The sequence below is a fragment of the Pollicipes pollicipes genome, unplaced genomic scaffold (assembly GCF_011947565.3).
Source record: "Pollicipes pollicipes isolate AB1234 unplaced genomic scaffold, Ppol_2.1 Scaffold_4740;HRSCAF=5597_pilon_pilon_pilon, whole genome shotgun sequence".
NCBI classification, from domain to species: domain Eukaryota; kingdom Metazoa; phylum Arthropoda; class Thecostraca; order Pollicipedomorpha; family Pollicipedidae; genus Pollicipes; species Pollicipes pollicipes.
This window is the reverse complement of record NW_023596545.1, coordinates 25220714-25241182: the sequence shown is the minus strand read 5'-3', so window position 1 is coordinate 25241182 and position 20469 is coordinate 25220714. Positions and strand designations below refer to the sequence as shown.

Sequence of the window (20469 nt, the reverse complement as noted above, 5' to 3'; positions counted from 1 at the left end):
CCGGGTAGTAGGTCAACTTAGGTCTTAGGTCAACTTAGGTCAACGAACTTAGGTCGACTTAGGTAGGTCCTTTCTTAGATATATGAGGTGAGAGAACTAGACACATCAAACATACGCGGTAGACAAGACTATGTGTAATTGTTTGTGTGAAATGTTGGTGTATGTTGGTCTCCAGGTCAGATCAGGTGAGACAGAATCAGGCTCGAAGGCAGTGTCCAAAGTGCTCAAAAAGATATATATGAGCGGGGGATTAACGTGCTGCGATGTCCGGCACGTTCGTCCGGCACGGCACGTCCGGCCGGCTGCAGTCCCCGGCACAACAATCCGTTCTGTCCCTCGCACGCAAGAGGTATCGACACATTAGTACGCAAAGACCGCAGCATTTTGGGAAAGAACGGGGGGGGGGGGGGGCATTGGCCGGCACAACCTAGCATACACCATCGGCGGTTCATTTGCTGTGTGTTTCTGACTTCGCGTGTCCGATAGATTTAGAAACATGCATGCTTTTTATTTTCATTTTTTTAGAACGCAACGGTATTCTTCAGTTTCGACAATCTAAACGCGTCAGGGCATTTGTGGCACATTCGTCTGCCTGGGTTGTGCGAGATCCGCCGAGGCATCACTGCATCCGGGGTAAACTTGACGATGAGAAAGAAGTATGTGACACGCATGTCTTCTACATAGCAGTTATGATTTCGGCATGTTTGGCTGCCAACCTATTTTTTCTGAGATTGCAATGTAGCGATGAAAACGATGCGGCTTACATCTTGATGAAGTGCAGTTTGTTTGTTTGTTTGTCACACAATAGTGCAGCTTGCAGCTTGATGAGTCTACTAATTGATATGCAGCTTGCATGTAAGTGTTCTTAGCAACTGAGCCACAGGATCGTAAAGCTTTGTATTGTTTTTTTTAAGAGAAACAAATTTGAAAAACCTGTCAGACTGGATTGACTGAAGAGAACGACGGGGATCATTTTTTTATCACTTCTTGTCATGAAAAACCACGTGATCAAATACCATTTCAGCTGATTTCCTTAACCCTGTGAATATAGAGTGACTTAGAGTGTATTTCCGCGTCTCCAGAATTCACGGAGAAAACGATGTAAACTTAGGCACAATTTCGATACTAAATAAGATCCGGCCTTGACCAATTTTTAATGGAAGAAGAGGGCTTGGAAAAGCGGAGCCCGGAACGAAAACAAAACACGGATGCACCAATTTACATTGGGAGTATCATTTATTTTGTTCAGAAATTAGGGCGGGCACCCAGGGCCACCCCGCCCGCCACTCGCCTTCGTTATCTCTGCCGGAAACTGCTGGAATCTACGATGATTCCGGATTAGGCCGCTCAAGTTCGCAATGTTCGAGTGGAACATCTCCAGTCTGGCTCTGTCTGGTGCCTTTCGCCACTCGCGACCACCTGGGAGATGAGAAGTGGCCCCTTCTCAGGAGTTAACCGTCTGACGGAAATGCTTCAGAATATCAGGAACTAAGTCAGAATCTGAACGCCCGCTGGAACACAAATTTAAAAAGTCGGTAGCTATGGTCACTCCCAGTCATAAATAATTGGTTTAATATTGTCGCGTGACTCATGACGTCAGAGGCCACGCAAAGTATCCCACAAATCAACAAACAGTGCTCATATTTTTTAGGCTTCAGCACCTGTAATAATCGTTGCTTAGCTGTGTAACTGGAACTGAACGAAAAGGCGTGTCACTCCGTATCAGAATCAAAACATGATATCGAATATAAATGTTAAGGTCAAATTAAGTTTGAGTCAGGTTAAGATCATCACAGGTCACGCTCAGGTCCCCTCATCGAATTACTTATCCGTGTTTACGGTTCTCATGACATGTACCTGTTAGCAATATGAACTTGTCCGTGATTAACATGTCGTAAACATAGGTGTAAGAAGTCGAATTAGCTCGACTCTTATTGGCTGATGTCGCATAACTTCTTGCGGCGAGTTGGTGTGCCACATCGAACCAATACAAAACAAGAAGTAATGTTGCGAATTATTCGCTGCGGGGCGGCAACCGCCGTGCGAACCTTTACTATTAGTGCGACGTGACCTGAAATCAAAATTGTTTTTCCGACCAGAATATGCCAAATTCATCACCTGGCACGCACTGGAACTTTGGTGAGCCTGCGTGACTGTTCGGGAAGTTATTTCCGAAACTAGGAGGGGATCACCCCTCACGGCTCGGGCGGCTGCGGGCTGGGAATGACCTGGTTCACGGTGTCGCTCGCAGCAAATTAGTGACATGTGGCCGTTTGTGAGGAACTCCTAACATGCCAAACAACCAGAAATGATTCAGAGGCCTCCACTGCCGTGGAGTGAATTGTCTGAGAGAATTCGCTAGTGTTGAGTAAACAGAATTCCGTAACCATGGCAATGGACAATCGATGACCGGAGAATTTATGGCTGCCCGGGAGCGGAACCTGTCGCGATTCGCATCAATGTATCAATAATGTAGCGAGAGGCTTCTTTGTACTTACATGCATTTTCCGTGTCCGTCAAACGGTATAATTGCAATAATTGTATCGTGATGGAAGGCCAGCCGACCCTCAAGCGGTAGAACAATCCGGCCGCCGTAAGACCAACCACAAGAAGCGAAGTATTTAACTGAGTGGTTTTGCGGATTTTCATGTCGCAGGTCTGGCCTTGATTCTCGGCCTATGCTCCGGTCTCAGGACCCTACCAACGCCGCTGTATCGTTATCGTTAAAATTGTGCACGGCGACGGACATTGCGTTGTCATATCTGGAACTAAAGCACTGTGCCTGTTGCCGGGGCTGGAGCGGGAACACTGTACCTGTTCCCATGGTTGGATCAGGAACGCTGTGCCTGATACCGTGGCTGGAGGGGGAGCGCTGTGTCTGTTGCCGTGGCTAGAACGGAAGCTCTTTGTCTATTGTCGTGGCTGGAGCGGGAAGCGCTGTGCCTGCTCCTTTGTCTAGAGCAGGAGCACCGTGTCTGTTGCTGTGGCTGGAGCGGGAGCGCCATGTCTGTTGCCGTGGCTGGAGCGGGAGCGATTTGTCTGTTGCCGTGGATGGAGAGGGAGTGCTTTGTAAGTTGCCGTGGCTGACGCAGTACTTTGTCTGTTGCCGTGGCTGGAGCGGAGCGCCATGTCTGTTGCCGTAGCTGGAGCGAGAGCGCTGTGTCTGCTGCCGTGGTTGGAGAGGGAGCACTACACCTGTTCCCATGGTTGGATCAGGAACGCAGTGTCTGATACCGTGGCTGGAGCGGGAGCGCTGTGTCTGTTGCCGTGGCTAGAGCGGGAGCGCTGTGTATGCTGCCGTGGCTGGAGCGGGAGCGCTTTGTTTGCAGTCGTGGCTGAAGCGGGAGCACCATGTCTGTTGCCGTGTCTGGAGCGAGAGCGCTGTGTCTGTTTTCGTGGCTGGAGAGGGAATGCTGCGTAAGTTGCCGTGACTGACGCAGGAGTGCTTTGTCTGTTGCCGTGGCTGGAGCGGGGGCGCTGTTTTTATTGTTGTGGCAGGTGCCTGAGCACTGTGTCTGTTCATATGGCTGGAGCGGGGTGCTTCACCTGCTCCAACGTCTAGTGTGGAGTGCTGCTCCCGCTGCCGTCCCTTGTACGAGAGTACCGTTCTTGATTTCGTGTCTGAAGCAGCAGCAGATCGCTCGCTGCCATGTCTGGACCAGCAGAGGCTCCATTGCTGCCACGCCCATTGCGAGGGAGCTGCTTGGACTCGTCGTTTAACCTGCGTCCTTGCCGGCCCTCAGACCTGCCGAACGGGGCCCGATACGTGTTCGCCATGGATGGCTCCCGAGTACGCATGATTCAGTTTCTCTTGGACGGCGCCAGCTATGTGTGCTCGTCGACCAGGACCTTCCAGGTGCGTCTGCCCCCTCCCTCAGCGATTGTCCCGGTGCTAGCGATGAATGAAGCATTATACCTGGACGCTGGAACGACACCACGTCAAAAGCAGGTGTTGCAAAAATGAGTGGTCGATGAATGAGTAATAAGGGAAAGAGTGATATCCTTAGCAATCTGCCATGAAACACTGTGCTCATCGCTCGAAATGACATGACCATTTTTATCTAGACGCATTTATGCACGCCTTTTGGTCCTCAGTTGGGACATCATCAGCCGCATTTGTTGAAAATTGAATTGAGACTGCCCGTACCGTTTCATCATCATTACATGACAAGGGTTAAGAAGATGGAAAAAAAATTCTGAGACTTCCCATCAGGTAACGAAAGGCCCATGCTCAATTAGATGCCATCTAGTGCAGAGAAAACCATTAATGAAACGTGCCCTGCTCACCGGGCCATGCTCCGTTGGATTCGGAAGCCGGCTGGCGGATCCTGGCCATTGTTTTAGTCCCAAATCTCATGGGGCGGAAGGCACCGCTGGGTTGGTGCGGTCCAGACCCCAGCACTTACTGGGCAGGCAGAGTCACATTTCGAGTATTTCCTACTTATAGGATGGCTACGCTGAGAGCTGCCATAGCGTAGTACCGTGCATCGTCTGTTTAGATCAGGGGCCTCGGATGCCCCACCATCTTGATATCCTTGAAGTATTAGTGTTCTCACAGGATCGGAGTATTGTCTGTCTTCACGTGTCTCGGTTTTGCAATGTAATTCGTATTGCTAAACGTTGTTTACTCGTGTCCATGAGCACACCTCGAAACGTCACGTTTATCCCATGTAGCAAATGCTCCTTTGGTAATTTCACTTTACCGGTATCTCTTAGTACAATGCAGATTAATTGTTTCTAAATGAGAGCTTACTGATAACAACACACGAAGGTCATTTATTCTACAGACGATTATACTATCAAGAAACTGAGGGCACAGGTAATGCCGGGCTCTACACATATGTTTTTTTAATGGACTCTACTAAGAGACATCTCATCATCTTGTGGAAAACGAGGGAAAATTTGCGGGCATCCACAACCGCAGTCATCTGGTGCAAAAACGGAATGATTAGCTTAACAATACTGCTATTTCCACATCAAAACTTTCTTTGCCACAGACACTTACATTGAAATCCAGTAATTTCATCATCTTTACTCAACACCAAAGTAAGGAATTAATTCCTATTCGGCCAAAACGGAACTCCTGCGCCGGAGGTTGCAGTACGGCACCCATTGGAGAGTCATCATTCTGAAGTGTGCTAAATTACATCATGTACTTGTTTATTACTTCTAGGCGTTCGGCCACGCTACGCCATGCCACCCACGGCGTGTGTACACGAACACCTGGTGAACACCGCGTTGTCTTTGCTGATCGCTGGGAGTCACTCAGATCTATAGGACAATTCTAGGACAAGCTTCATAAAAACGCACGGCCACAAAACCACTATTTAGCTTCTTGTCAGGCACGAATTACTTCTTAGACGCCTTCAAGGCGTACAAGTGCGTTGACGTCATAAATAGCAATGGTGTTATTGTAAAGCAGTTACTGAGATAGAAATAGAATGTACACACACCCACACCCACACCCACACCCACTATATATATATATATATATATATATATATATATATATATATATATATAGTGGAGAATATTATCATTGGAAATGGAAAACATCTTGAGGCAAGCCTTCAATGATTGATGCCGGAGCAACTTGGGGTAAAACGTTTGTCAACCCAGATGACTAATTTACTATTAGGATTTGGCTCTGGATAAGATTGATTACTAAAATAGATATAGGAGAACGTTGCAAAACAAGAATCCATTTCGGCCTTAGCAGGTATTTGACATATTAGATGTGCGTTCGGGACCCTGGAAGATCTGTTGACACAAATGTCAAACGCATTTACGCCTTGCATACCAACATTGCGCGTAATTTGGTGTCGGCTTTAAGTAAAACTCTGGCATATAATCTCAGCAATTTTTCGTTTCAATGTTATAATGGGGCATGAAGAGCAAGCAAGCTATTCACGAAATCCTTATGAAAAATAATGCATTTGTGTGCGAGACAACGGCATGCTTTCAAAGTATGTCCACAGAAATGGTTGTCATCTATACAAACCAGCAACGTTTCGGCATCGTTACTATGTAACATCACGACACCGAAAAAGCCTGCCATGCCAAGGGCGGTGGATAAGAGCGCAGAGCTTGGGGGCAGCCCCCTGCCCCAACTCCGGACATCATCTTACATTAATCCTATGGCGGTACATAAAAGAAACAATGTAGAAATCCTATCTGTCACCCATCCCCCTCCTCACTCCCTACCTTCCACAGACGTTTCGCTACCTAGCCTAGTGCTCTATGCCTAGCAACAGGGGCCTCCGAGCCGCCATTGCGGCGTCTTGGCGATGTGAACGGGACCGGGGTCGCGCTAGGAGTCTGGTCAGCGCCAGACTAGATCACCACAGTGATGCGCGTGCCTGTTCAGAACTCGGAGACGTCGAGGTGGCTTTTCGCCAGCGCTGCAAATCAGGCGCTTTGTGAGCCCAATAGCTGGCTTAAAATAGCCGTTTGTTTTCCTTCCGCAATTATAGAGGGCTAGGAGGAGGAGGAGGTTAAGATAATTCATATGAGAGGACTTGCAGTTGGGTGATGGCAACATTTACGGAGACAAGATACTTTTCCATCTTATTTCAGCCCACGTCTGCTCTTTGTGATATATGGCACCGAAGCATCTTTCTGAAAACACTGAAAGATATTTCTGAAAACACTGAAAGGTCTTTCTGAAAATACCGAAAGGTCTTTCAGTGGTTGCAAGAATAACTTCCACTTAGATGACAGCCCTCGTGTCGTTTAAGCAATTGTGCTATGCGTGGATATTGTACAATTAGTCCGTTACACTTGAACTACGTAAGATGTTAAGAGCATTTGCGAGGAGCATTATGCATATTGATGAGTGTATTAGTAGCCCTATTTCCTTGCTGAATAATATTTGTATCCTTATTGTAGAATGCACAGGAGAATGGAGAGAAAGATGTAATGTCTCGGCTACATGCGTTTATCGAAACGAATATTAGTAGGCTCCTGATACACGCGGTTCCTGATATTCGTTTCGACAAAGGCATGAAGCCGACATATCATGCAATCTTTATATTCTTCTGTTTAGTCTACAAGGAATAAGGATATCAACACTGTCTCATCGTTTCACTTGAAGCATGACACAGTCAATGACCTTAATCCCGATCGATTTCTTCGACTGCCCACGCACGGGAAAATCATGGCAATTCTAGGAAGTCGTAGCACCTCAACAAGCCCCGTCCGGAAGTCGACACTCATCGCCCCAGTTATTCCCTTTACGGCTTAGCGGCATTAGCGCCGGACGGCGCCGGCTGGGGCTGGCGGCGCACGGATCCCCTGTCGGCGCCGTCGTTAAGCCCGCTTATCCCGGAGGTCCGCCGTCCGGCGGCGCCCGAGCAAACAGCTCGTTAATGCTACTGAGATTTGCTGGCCGCTCGGACGGCGGCCGGTCAGGTGGGCCCCGGTCGCCGAGCCGGCCGGACCCGCGTGACGCCGCGCTCGGGACGGAGCTGGTCTGGTGCTGGTCAGGGAGCACAGACGCTCAGCTTCGGCAGACGGTGACGGCCGCAGGCTCGGTGGCACACGGCGCTGGTGCGGAGTCGCAGGCTCGGTGGCATACGGCGCTGGTGCGGAGTCGCAGGCTCGGTGGCACACGGCGCTGGTGCGGAGTCGCAGGCTCGGTGGCACACGGCGCTGGTGCGGAGGCGCAGGCTCGGTGGCACACGGCGCTGGTGCGGAGGCGCAGGCTCGGTGAGGACTGGAACTGGTCCTGCACTGGTGGTGCTTTGGGGCTGCCAGAACCGCTGTTTGCGCAAGTGTGATCCTGCTTTTCGGGTGGTGTCTGCTTCTCTCGATCCCTTTTGCTGTTGGCCCTTTGGGTGAACACGATGGTGTTGAGTTTACCGCATACTTTGTGCCAGGTGGCGGTGGGGGATCGTACGTGTCATGAAAATCATGATGCGGTCACTCGTTTACTTTGGTTAGGCTCGAGCTCCTTCGGTCTGTATTTCGATGTTGGGGAGGACTAAGAGCGGACAAAAGGTACGACAAAGCCACAACCACCCTACCTCCACCCAGACCCGTTGGGTTATCGCAGAGGGAATCCCACAACACATTTGGCCGTGCTTGCTCCGCCGATCAGCTGCCCGGTCTGGGGTGGGATGGGAGCCGCCGCGGCTGATATCACGGCGGACGGTCGCAGCCAAAGCACCGGTGTGACAAGATGCGTCCCGGATCCAGGATTAAACTTTGATATTCGGAGCAAGGTGGATGCGATCGCTTGTGGCGGTGGCAGGCCACGTTCTTGGCTTCACATGCTCTTTTCTTTTTATGTCTCCTTCATCTCTGAACGAATGCAAAGTACCTCGCCGTTGCCGCTGCGTCCCGCTAGTCCCCGCCCCGCCCCGCGGGTTCCCGCAGAAGGTGCCGTACGGTATGCAGACGCTGGAGCGGCGCACGCAGCCTGGGTCACAGGAGGTCACGACGCGCCACTATAAGCCGCGCCGGCACCGGGTCAAGCCACTCTCACCGGTGCTCAGGCGCGGCTTCAAGACGGGCGCCGGCGCCGGCTCTGGCGACACCAACGGCAAAACGGGCCGCCGCTCTGGCGATGGCCGCATCATTAAGATCGTCAGCAACACCGACCACTCGGTGCAGGTGGGTGGAGAGAGGGCGGCGAGGGCGGTCAAATGGGGGCAGGGGAGGACAGACCAAGGGACGGCACGGAACGGCCAGGAGGACAGGGTGGCGCGGGACGGCTGGAAGGAAGGGTGCTACGGATCGGGCATACTAGAGGCTGTTACGACCTTATGGACGGCGAGAGGGTCCCACGGGATGGACACGTACTAATGGTTGCTGCTGGTCGGTCTCACGAGAGAAGGGAACGGAAGGAGGGGTGACTTGCAAGGTGAATTAAGACACCTTACAGAGTTGTTAGCAGTTGTTCTCTACGCAAGCATCTTCCTTCACCTAGCTTAAAGCATGGTGCTAATGGGTCGGAAGCATCGAAACCCAACAACGTTTCACGCCCTAAGCAATGGGTGCTGCGCTAAGCTCCCAAGCTGCGAGCTGGGCACCAGAATATGTAATGTTTGAACTGTGATTGGGGGGGTGCTTGACATGACCTGTGCTTATGGTGCTGGTTCATTTTTGCATACATATTACAAACCGCACGCAATTAGCCACCCTACGTCTCATCGTTTTCCCGGCGTAAATAAGCGATCTATGGTTTTCATGATGTATCGGCACCCAATCCATAGTTTTATAATTATAGCATCCATAGTTCAGTACCTTAGCGTGAACATCAACCCAGCAAAGCACCAGCAGTAGTAGTACCCCTCAATCAAACTGAACATCTTTTATGTGGTAAATATGCATGCATAATGTCATTACCGTCTTTTTTCCAGAGCCGGGTACTCCTTAACCTGAAAACTACGCAACCGTTTGAAGATGTTCTTGCAGACCTGGGACAGGTAGTGAGGGTGAAGGACGCCTCCAAAATGTACACCACGTGGGGTCAAGAGGTCAGTGCCTTGTGCCACGCCTAGACTGGAAACTTTTCGTTCTGGCTGATGTTTTTTTAGTACGGACTATGACTGACGGCTTTCCTTCGCCGCGTGAAGGGCTTGGGCTTTTTCAGCGGCTGTTCCTGATGGATACGCGGAATCGAGCTGCAGGTCTGCACTGTCCACGAAGTATTCCTCACCAGTGCAGGAGATGCAGTCCGTGGTCCTCGCTACACGTTGGTGCCATTAGCGTTGCTGCCATACGTATCCATTGCTGCTGCTGACTGGTGTCGGAAATCTGGACAACTTGCATGCATCTATAAAGACAAGCACGTCTGTTTTCTCAACGTGAGTGCGTGATACGTGGCAAGAACGCTGTTATGCTGTTCCTTTCTGTTGTGACAAGCTTTTGTGCCCCCGTAGCTTTCATGTATTTGTGTGTGTGTGTGTGTGTGTGTGTGTGTGTGTGTGTGTGTGTGTGTGTGTGTGTGTGTGTGTGTGTGTGTGCGTGTGTGTGTCTGTGTGTATGTGTGTCATGTGCAGTCTATGTGTCATACCTTTTAGTACCCAACACTTGCAGAGGCGAAGAAAATAAATCACGCTATTGCTCGTTGCAAATGTGGGTTATGTGGAGGTTCTCTTAGGCCCTTCCTTTTTTCAATAGTGATTTGTTCCTAATGTCGTGAACATCCAAAGTGCTGCAGTTTTCGGCCGCTTATGCCAGCCACATCACTTCTTGAAATTGTATTCAGCATCATGCTGTCTCCGCTGCGTTTACCCCGTCCCCTCTAAAGTCACGGTGTCCCAGTGACTTCCACAACCCCGGCATCCTATCTAAAGGCATGGGTCCCTCCAAACGGCACCCTGTCTCCCGTGACGTGTCAGCTGCCAGGGCCGGCGGGTCGTCAACAGTGTGGTGCATGCAACTCTGTAAGCCACACCAAGCGACTCACGCGAACACCCGACCACGACGTCACCTACAACTTCCGGTTTCACCGGTCGGGATCTGCGTGCCAAAACATGTAGCACATGGAAGTCGGAAAACATCAAGCCAGGTGGCTTTGTCGGTTATACTGTACGTCCTAAACGCACGGTCTATATAAATGCAGGCCTATCGGCGACATCCGAGACTGCCAGGCGCGGTGATGCCCACGATGTACCTTTCCAACTGCTGCGGTGTGCATGCTTAATGCGTATTTCTGTCAATACCTATGGGCCAACGGGTCTGTGACCTTTCTTCGCAGTCTCTCAGTGCCCCGCATCCTGCAGCCGTATATTTTAACGTGCGAGAAGTGTCCCTCTCTCTCTCTCTCCTCTCTCTCTTTCTCCTCTCGTCTCCTCTCTCTCTCCTCTCTCTCCTCTCTCTATCTCTCTCTCTCTCTCCTCCTCTCTCTCCTCTCTCTCTCTCTCTCTCTCTCTCTCTCTCTCTCTCTCTCTCTTTCTCTCTCTCTCTCTCTCTCTCTTTCGTCTACGCAGGCCAGAATACTCGAAAGTGTTTTTTCGTAGTCTATTCTCTGGAACCTTAGCGTGCGCGTGTTATCGCGGAAGTGTTTTCGCACGCGCAACGGTCTGTGTTGCCTTCGTTGCTATGTTTTCTTTGGCGTTCTTCCTTAACTGGTCTTTCACTTTGTCTTCTCGCACGTCAAATACTGCCGGGCAGAGGGAAGGGGGATCCGCAGAAAACATTATTTTTCTACAGAAAACATCGAGCATGAGAACTCGAGTTGTCAGTAGACATGGAAAGTACAGCAGCACGTCAGGCGTCGAAAAGCCGTGGGCTGGTCAGATTCGGCCGGCATGTTTGATCACAAGACCAGTACCTCGTGACGCGAAATCCGCCTGCTGGCGGACCTCAGCCATCAGAAGCCACGCCTCGTGGGCTCAGCGGACCGTCAGGTCGCGTGAGAAACGCGTGACGAGGTGCCGTGAGTAATTTGGATCAGGCATAGACTTAACCACGGCTGTGGTCCGTGGGATCCAGCCGACCGCAGTTTACGGCTGATCGGAATATTTTGCGGCATTGACCTAGCACAATTATACAGAAACGCACGTAGAGCCCAGCACCATTTAAGCTGTGGTTAAGTCCGTAAATTCTGGGATATGCACCCGATAGAACTTCCCCTACCAAGTTTCTTCTCGGTGCAACGCTTCGCACGCCCCAATTCTTAAGCAGATTGACGTGATCTTGAGATATGTCCGGAATACATGCCTTGAGGCAGACTGATACCAGTGCTCTCCTCGACCAAGATGCTGATTTGTTCATGCGTGTTCGCCATGTGATTATTACTCCAATTGGATCGTGCCAATCATGTTGTGTATGACAGATGTTTGCCTGCCACGGTGTGCCAATTTGCCCGACTTTTGGCATACCTTGCGTGCCGTTCGGGCTCAAGAATAGGCACCGTGGTTCGGCCATGATATTAGGGTGAGCCCTCAAAGGGGAATTACTCAACACTAAAACTAGCCTCGATCGCCGAATAAGGCTCCCATGACTTTTAAGAAAGGGGGGGGGGAATTCTCGCACGTTAAAATATACGGCTGCAGGATGCGGGGCATTGAGAGACTGCGAAGAAAGGTTACAGACCCGTTGGCTCATAGGTATTGACAGAAATACGCATTACGCATGCACACCGCAGCAGTTGGAAAGGTACATCGTGGGCATCACCGCACCTGGCGATCTCGGCTGTCGCCGATAGGCCTGCATTTATATAGACCGCGCGTTTAGGACGTACAGTATAACCGACAAAGCCACCTGGCTTGATGTTTTCCGGCTTCCATGTGCTACATGTTTTGGCACGCAGATCTCGACCGGTGAAAGCGGAAGTTGTAGGTGACGTCGTGTCGGGTGTTCGCACGAGTCGCTTGGTGTGGCTTACAGAGTTGCATGCACCACACTGTTGATGACCCGCCGGCCCTGGCAGCTGACACGTCACGGGAGACAGGGGTGCCGTTTGGAGGGACCCATGAAAGCTGAGAGCAAGCGGAGATGAGAGTGACACCTTCCTCAGCTAACGCCGAAGACCACCAGTCACCTGCGGGTGGTGTCTGACATCACCTTATACCTCGCCTCGTTTCCGCGACGCCACCGATACTCGGTGACGTCACCATCCCCGTGACGTCACGCCTGCAGGTGAAGAGCTTCTCGCAGCTGCGGAACGACTTCCCTGAGACGGACACGTTCTACCTGGCTGGCGGCGGGCCAACGGCGATCCGTGGCACCAAAGTCGCTGCCGACCCGGCCTTCCGCACCATCGTGGACCAGAAGCAGGAGACGGCGCTGCTGCGTCGCTACAACAGTGAGCCCGCCATGCAAGGCGAGTGGAGCCCCGCGCGCCGGTGTCCGCTGGGCAGCGGCCTGCACACAGACGAGCGAGCCCCTGCTGCACGCTGACGGAGTGCAGTCCGTATAACTCGAGCGTCCCTGACTTGAGCCATTTGCTGAGGATGACACTGCGGTCGTCAAGACGCAGCGAAAGGAAGATGTTAAATTTCTCGGCGCGCGTGCACATACACACAATATATATATATATATATATATATATATATATATATATATATATATATATGCATATCCCTCAGGGCCATACGCCCTACTTTGAGTGTAAATTGTACTCAAGTTTTGCACGTGCTGCCAATTTACAACCTTCAAGTCCAGATGTATTTTAGCATTGCAGCCGGCCGCCCCGTGTGGGTGCGTACAGTTTCAGTAGCACCTTTGCCTCCGCTGCACAGGACAGCTTCAGTAGCACATTTGCCTCCGCTGCGCAGAAGGCAGGTGTGGACGGTGTTATGGTGTCTAAAGGGCAGGGTAATATGTGATCAATCTCATATACCGTGCGTTCTAGTGATGGTAGGATTACAGTAAATGAACCTTTTTTTGCTAAGCATGCAGCTGCTTTCGTGCTTTGTTTTCCTTGTTAGGCATAGGTCGCGAAATGACCTTTGCTGTTCGCGCAGCCTAATCCACATATAACAGACTTGGGCACAATTAACTGCATGAGCTGGTTTCGGTTATTCAACTGGCATGAGCTGTAGATTACGTGACAGTACGGCTACAGTCCGTAAAGAAGAGTGCACATAACTATGCCTTGCAAGCCATAACACCGCTTTCCTTGGTGCAGGTGTCGCTGTGTGATGAGGGGGATGACAGGGGCGGGTGGTCAGATGACAATTGCCGGTAGTCAGATGAGAGGGGCCGGTGACCAGATGACAGGGTCCGGTGGTCAGATGACAGGGGCCGGTAGTCAGATGACAGGGGCCGGTAGTCAGATGACAGTGGCCAGCGCTCAGATGACAGGGGTCGGTGGTCAGATGACAGAGGTCGGTGGTCAGGTGACAGGGGTCCATGGGTCGGTAAGCGGGGCCCAGCCCGCACCCTGACCAGCCCCGCCGCGTTCCTCCTGCAGTCGGAAGCCGGAAGGCGGCACCGGCGCGCGGCCGCGCCGACTCGGCTTCGGACGGAACCGGAGCCAGAGGCGGCGCCGGAGCCCGCAGCGCCGCCGAGAAGGCGCGGATCAGGGTCAGCCTGCTAGGCCAGACCCGCAGCCTCTACCGGCCCACCAAGGAGCCGCGCCGCGACTCCATGCCACCCGACCGGCGACTGAAGCTCGAGTGGGCGTATCCTTTTGAACGAAATGGCGGACCATTGTCAAAAGACTCACGCTCCCGGCCTCTGTGATAGGATGCTTGTGCGTAGTGTTATTATTCGTTTGTTTGTGGTCTTGTATGTACGTGTATCAGGCATTCGACATCATTTATATTTTAGGAGCGTAAAAACGTTGACAAGTTGGAAGGACACCATTTCCAATTGCACCCTTGTACTACCTCATCATAGGCCTGATATCGAAATTGCACCGAGTACTGGGATAACGCCTATTAACTGTATATGTTTGTGCACTTAAGGATTTTTTTCGTACATTTATTCTCGGATATTAACTGAACTCGCTGGAGATGAGGAAACAAAACGTATATCGTAGTCCGTCAACGTGAATTTCACAACACCTCAGCGTGAATTTCACAACACCTCAGCGTGATTTCACAACACCTCAGCGTGATTTCACAACACCTCAGCGTGATTTCACAAGGGCGCATGCGTCGTCGAGTTGGGATGGATGTGGTGCAGAGTATGGGGACAGCCTTGGGAGGCCTTAGGCCGCACATATTTGAGGAAATTCGGCACTAAGCGTATGGCCTCTGTACAGAAAGAACTAATCGAAATGCGCCTGAGACCACTCATTGCCTGGAGAGGCTCCTGAGCTCCGAACACTTCGGAGCGTCTCTGATGTGTGTGTCTGTCTGTGTCTGTCTGAAAGTGTCTCGTGTCTCTGATGGGTCAAAGATCGATCCGAGGTATTTCAGTGACTGGTCCAATAATATGAAGCTTTTTCACCATTTTACCTCAGATTGTGCCGACCACAGTCTCTCTTATCGTTTGAATAGTTTGGCAAAACGTTATAGGAGCGTCGCGAAACTTCGCGAATCACACATCACTCACCTCACGCGGTACGTTAAGATACATCACAAGTGTAATCAAGCCAGACCGTTTTCCACATCCACAACATAAGTGTCAGCGACTTCTCGTTCGCGGCACGGGTGCTTGCGCAAATTTCGTGCTGTCGTGCCGCGGTCGTCCGGGTATGTTCTTACCGCCGTCGTTCGCTCGCCGAGGACGTGGTGCAGGGGGCGGCTGTGGTGGCAGGCACTCCGCACAGCTCAGCACCGATCTGAAGCCCGGTGGCATGACTGAGGGGAGTCGTGACGCCTTAGTCGTACAGCATGCCTTATTCAGTCACGCTAAGCACCAGCCGCCCGTTCCTCGGGAACCAAAGTCAGCCGAGTCGGCCGTCGTCACGCCCGAGCAATGGTGGCATGGCGGACAGCCATGCCGAATCATATGGAAATTGGAACGACGGCCCGGTCAAGCGGCTGGTTTCTAGGCTACCTGCCCAAACCTAGTGAATGCACGTTGCATGCAGTTCGTCGATGCTTCAAACCGCTTGCATTGTCTGTCGCTGCGTCGTAGTTCCTTGACCTGAGGAGCAGATACGGGTACCGTGGCGCAGACAGTCGGCACAACCTGTGGGTCCTGCCCTCCGGGGAGCTTCTGTACTACGTGGCCACCGTGGCCGTCCTGCTCAACAGGAGGTCCGACACGCAGCGCCATTACACAGACCACACGGAGGATATACAATGGTGAGGCGTGGGGTGACGCAGGCGACTAATCGCTAGAGCGCTGCGAGCGAGAGAACTCGCGGCCTTTAGCATAAAACATCATAGCACAAAACATCACGCGGCCTCACCGCAGAGTTAAAGCTCCTGCCTCATGAAAGTGGCATTGTTTCTTCCGGATTTATTATCGGCTTGACCCAGGTTTTGCTGTTGCAGTTGTCACGACACATTAGGGCACTGGTAGCCAGAATTTACTGCACGCCTCGACGTGTGCCGTGAAATGACCAAAGAATGACAGAGAATGGACGCCGCCCTGCACGGGCCTGTGCGCCGCCTGTTACCCTAATCGGCCCTCCGTGCGCCGCAGTATGGACGTACACCCGTCCAAGCATGTGGTGGCGTCCGGACAACGGGCGGGCACCGGCTCCCTGTTCGGTGCCGTGCGCGTGTGGGGCGTGGACCGGCTCGACACGCTGCACCTGTTCTCGGGCCGCGAGCTTCAGCTGGGTGTGTCGGGCCTGGCCTTCTCGCTGCGTAACCAGGGCGCCCACCTGCTGGCCGTGGACGCCGGCGAGGAGCACCTCATGTCCGTCTGGACCTGGCACAACCAGCAGCTGCTCGGCCGCGTGGCGGTAAGTCCGGCCGGCGGCGCCGTTGGGTCCGCAGGCCGGCTGACGAAGGACCACACGGCGTTGCGGGGTCCGCAGACCGGCTGACGGAGGACCGCACGGTGCCGCGGGGTCCGCAGACCGGCTGACGAAGGACCGCACGGCACCGCGTGGTCTGCAGACCGGCTGGCGGAGGACCGCACGGCGCCGCGTGGTCTGCAGACCGGCTGACGAAGGACCACACGGCGCCGCGTGGTCTGCAGACCGACTGACGAAGGACCACACGGCGCCGCGTGGTCTGCAGACCGGCTGACAAAGGACCACAGGGCCCTTTGTCCTGAGGGCTGCTTGGCTTACGTGTTCCGTGAATGAGGTCGTGAAATAATGCAAAGTTGTGCATTCACGTCCTTGTAGCAAGGATGAAATACGGAACAAGTACTCTCCAACTGACGTCCGCGCGATGCTTCTACGGTAAACTGTATCTAGATGGACGCCTCCATGGCGAACAGGTTCTGCGCTAAGTAAGATCTGGATGGACGGACCGCGAATCCCGGCTATCCCGGCATTACAGACGCACCAAGACCCCGTGTTCGGCGCCAAGTTTCACCCAATGGACAACAATCTGATCGTGACCCACGGCAAGGACCACCTGACCTTCTGGACCCGGCGACGGGACGGCATCTTCGACGCGACGGACCTCTTCGCCGGGGTAAGCTGGCGAACTGCCTCAGCGGACGGCGGAACAGAGTCATTGCATGTGGTTTTATGTTGGGGTCAGATGATGTAATCCAAAGCGATGCTGTATTCTCAGTTATTGCAACCAATCGGTAATGTCCGAAAGTCGTGCCAGGTTCTCGCATAATGTTTTGGCCGTTAGTCCCCGTCTGGTGCGCGATTAAGCGTAATGACAGGCATACAGCCCTCGCAAGAGGCCAACAGAGCTGACAGAACCATGTGAATAAGAACAAGGACATAAGGATGTTTACCTATTCATTATATGCTTGACACTAATGCCAGTGCTCAGAAGCATTGAGAGAGGGGGCTCGAAGCCGTCCAAGTATGCGGCCAAGCTCCATCCATGGCTGCTCGGGCCAGACCTGCACATAAGCGAGGAATGCCTACGTTCACAACACTGTTACGTTTCCAGTCTACGAGAAAAACAGTGTTAAGTGTTGCTTTTGAGGCCGGAGGAGACCTCATAACGGGAGATTCAGAGGGATTTATCACCACGTGGACAATCGACAACAACGGAGACTATCGCAAAAAGCTCGACTTTGAGGTGAGTATGGCTCCGACTAATACTAGAGATCTGCCCGCCCGGAACAGAGCAAAACATCACGCAACTGGAACCGGCCTCCGTGCTCGGTAGTTACGATTAGCTTCTCGCAGCCTTGGTGGAGTTTCTCCTCACCGCCAGTCAAATATTCTGAGAATTGTTGCCTCCGTGTGTTCCTTTCCGCTGATAAATCCACCACCACCGCCCGCCACCACCGCCTGCCACCACCGCCCTCGCGCGCCGTGCCTGTGCCGGTCACCTGACTCTGCGCCTGTTGCCAGGCGCACTCGTGCGCGGTGACGGCGCTGCTGCTGTTGTCCGAAGTGACGCTGCTCTCTGGCGGCGAGCGCGACCGCAAGATCTGCGCCTGGGACTGCGAGCACGGCTACAGCAAGCGCGCCGAGACCAGGGCGAGTAGCCAGCCAGTAGCCAGGTCCGGGGCGAGACCAGGGCGAGTAGCCAGCTGGCGAGTAGCCAGGTCCGGCGCCGTGCCGCGCCGGCAGCATGGCCTGGCCGCTCTGCTCCTCAGGCCGTATATATATATATATATATATATATATATATATATATATATGTAATGCATATATATGCATATAGATGTGTTTGTATACATATATTTAATGCATATATATATGCATATAGATATGCATCTTTATATATGCATATATATATATATATATATATATATATATATATATATATATATATATATATTCTTGTAAGAATGCACTCACATGTTAGAGTTGCAAAAGCCGCCCGCTAATCTAGAATGTGATATGTCTCTTTCTCTGCCTCGAGAAAAACCACGCAACCATGGGAGTGTTAAACGCTATTAAGTTCCTCTTCGCATGCTTAACATCTAAACAACATGGATGCTGCTTTTCAGTCTTCCGTTTCTCCTGTGAAGTAAAATACATTCTATACCGTTCACCTCACTTTGTAATTTATTTAGAGCTATTTGCAGTTTGCATCGTTCTCTCGAGCCTTAGCGACCTATTCAGAGTCATCTAGCTTGTAGGGTGGATGGTCTTAACAGGTTCCGACAATCTATAAATCAATGGAACATGCAGTCGTGTAAACTGCGCTGGGTGTCTGATTCTGTTGGTTTGTTTACTTGGTCAACTCATCGCGTTAAAAACGCGCGTAAAGAGCCATTATTTGACCGCTGCCATAAGAGCCAGGTCTTAAAACAATGCTCGTTACACTGAAACTGTGCCGAGGAAGTCATTTAAAACTTCCATTTGCGCTGGACGGGGAGCTAATGCATTCGCGAAGTTCACCGACAGGCTTAGCCACGCTCACATGCCCACGGTGACATAGGGGGCCAGTGCAAGGCCCGTGACTACGGAGCTTTCTAGGGCAGGCACTACGGCAAGAAGGCGTCCGCCTCTGCTCCGTGGCCTCGCCTCATTACGGTCTGACTGCCGAGGCTTGAGCTCGTGTGATGGTCAGTTAGCGTGTCTCCCACGCCTGACACCATTTCCCGCGGCCATAATATTGTCTCAAGACACGATAGGCGAACTGGCGTGACCCATGCTCTGTCCGGTGTCCCTCCTGCTGTTTGTCACCGGGACCCTGTTTGTGGGTTGCCATGGCGACCTCCTGAAATAGCTGGATAACTAAGAGACGGTTTTTGGTCGCTGCCGTGCGCCAGCGATCGACCGTCTCTGTGCATGTGAACGACTGTTTGGCATGCTAATGGGAGCAGCGAACACTTCGAATGATAACGATCACTATGAAGGAGTTTAAATCCTCTCGGCATGCAGCAGAACACGTGCTCACCAGCTTTACGAGTTAGGTGGCTTTGTTTCTAGCAGTGGTTGCACACATACTTATATCGATTCATTTCACCGAAGGGGAAAGAACAGGGACCGTGAAAACTGACGGTTGAGATTTGCACGGCATTAGTCGGTCGGCTGAGGCCCACCATCGCGTGGTTTGGTGGTCTGAGCTCGGTTCGCCCCTCTGACCTCATCTTGCCTCACTATGTAACCTCGTTAGTTACTTCATTATGAAGCTTAATGATGATTTGTTTCAAATGACCTGCGTTCTCTGGAATCCTTCTGACTTTGGATGACCTGCACCGATAACAGTTGACATTCGTTGACATCCACATATCTCAGCTGACCTCACATAATCTGGATTGACCTCTGTTGACCACTTCTGATCTTTAGTAATCCGTACCGAAAGCAGTTTATCTCCGCTGACCTCCAGAGACCTCAGCTGACCGCGGTCACCTGCAGGCGAGGCCGAGGCGACAGCGTCTAACCTCGTATGACCTTTACAGCTGCCAGAGGCGGCCGGCAGCATCCGGACACTGTGTCCGCAGCGGGTCGGCACCAATGACGGCAACATCTACGTCGGCACAATCAGGAACATGATCCTGGAGGGGTCCATGATGCGTCGCTTCAACACGGTGGGTCCTGCGCTCCTCTGCGATGGGAAGATAATACTGGAAGAAAGCATGCAGCCTCCCTTCCTGAAGCCACTCCTTGGGTCACTAATGGATGAGTGCGCCCGCCACCTTTGCGACGTTCGTATTTTATGCTCGTTCTCGATGTTCGATGCTCGTTCTCTTCGCTTACCCCAGTGGGCCTCACGCGAGCATCTGTGCGTGATCCACAGGTGGTGTTCGGCCACAGTAAACAGCTGTCGGGCTTGGCCACCTGCAACGAGGAGGTGTCGTTTGTCACCGCGGGAAGCGACAGGGTGGTGGCCAAGTGGTCGGCGCAGCGTAAGCTTATATGGAAGTCTCCGGTAAGCGCTGTCTCACTATGCCAACAGTAACGGCCGGGTGCAGCTCACTGTGACGTCGTAGCGTGAGCTCACCACGCTCATCTCAGATGGAGTGGACTCAGAGGAGTGGGGACAGATACGGGAGAGTGTACGATGTGAAAGGAAATACTTGTAAAGAGGTGGTGAGCGAGAGAGCCAGAGAGCCAGGGAGCCAGAGGGG

The 20469-nt window shown here is 52.2% G+C and overlaps 1 protein-coding gene across 1 annotated transcript in view; it reads left to right on the top strand.

Annotated features, from left to right (window-relative positions):
* Positions 1–20469, top strand: part of LOC119098091 (echinoderm microtubule-associated protein-like CG42247) — a 38575-nt gene that overhangs the window by 7682 nt on the left and 10424 nt on the right. The window contains exons 3-14 of the mRNA XM_037221019.1: positions 3744–3856; positions 8377–8613; positions 9363–9479; positions 12592–12775; positions 13868–14078; positions 15504–15653; positions 15997–16261; positions 16809–16946; positions 17385–17516; positions 17795–17923; positions 19801–19929; positions 20139–20270. Of these exons, the coding sequence (XP_037076914.1) occupies positions 3744–3856; positions 8377–8613; positions 9363–9479; positions 12592–12775; positions 13868–14078; positions 15504–15653; positions 15997–16261; positions 16809–16946; positions 17385–17516; positions 17795–17923; positions 19801–19929; positions 20139–20270 (1937 nt within the window). The remainder of the gene's footprint in view (positions 1–3743; positions 3857–8376; positions 8614–9362; positions 9480–12591; positions 12776–13867; positions 14079–15503; positions 15654–15996; positions 16262–16808; positions 16947–17384; positions 17517–17794; positions 17924–19800; positions 19930–20138; positions 20271–20469) is intronic.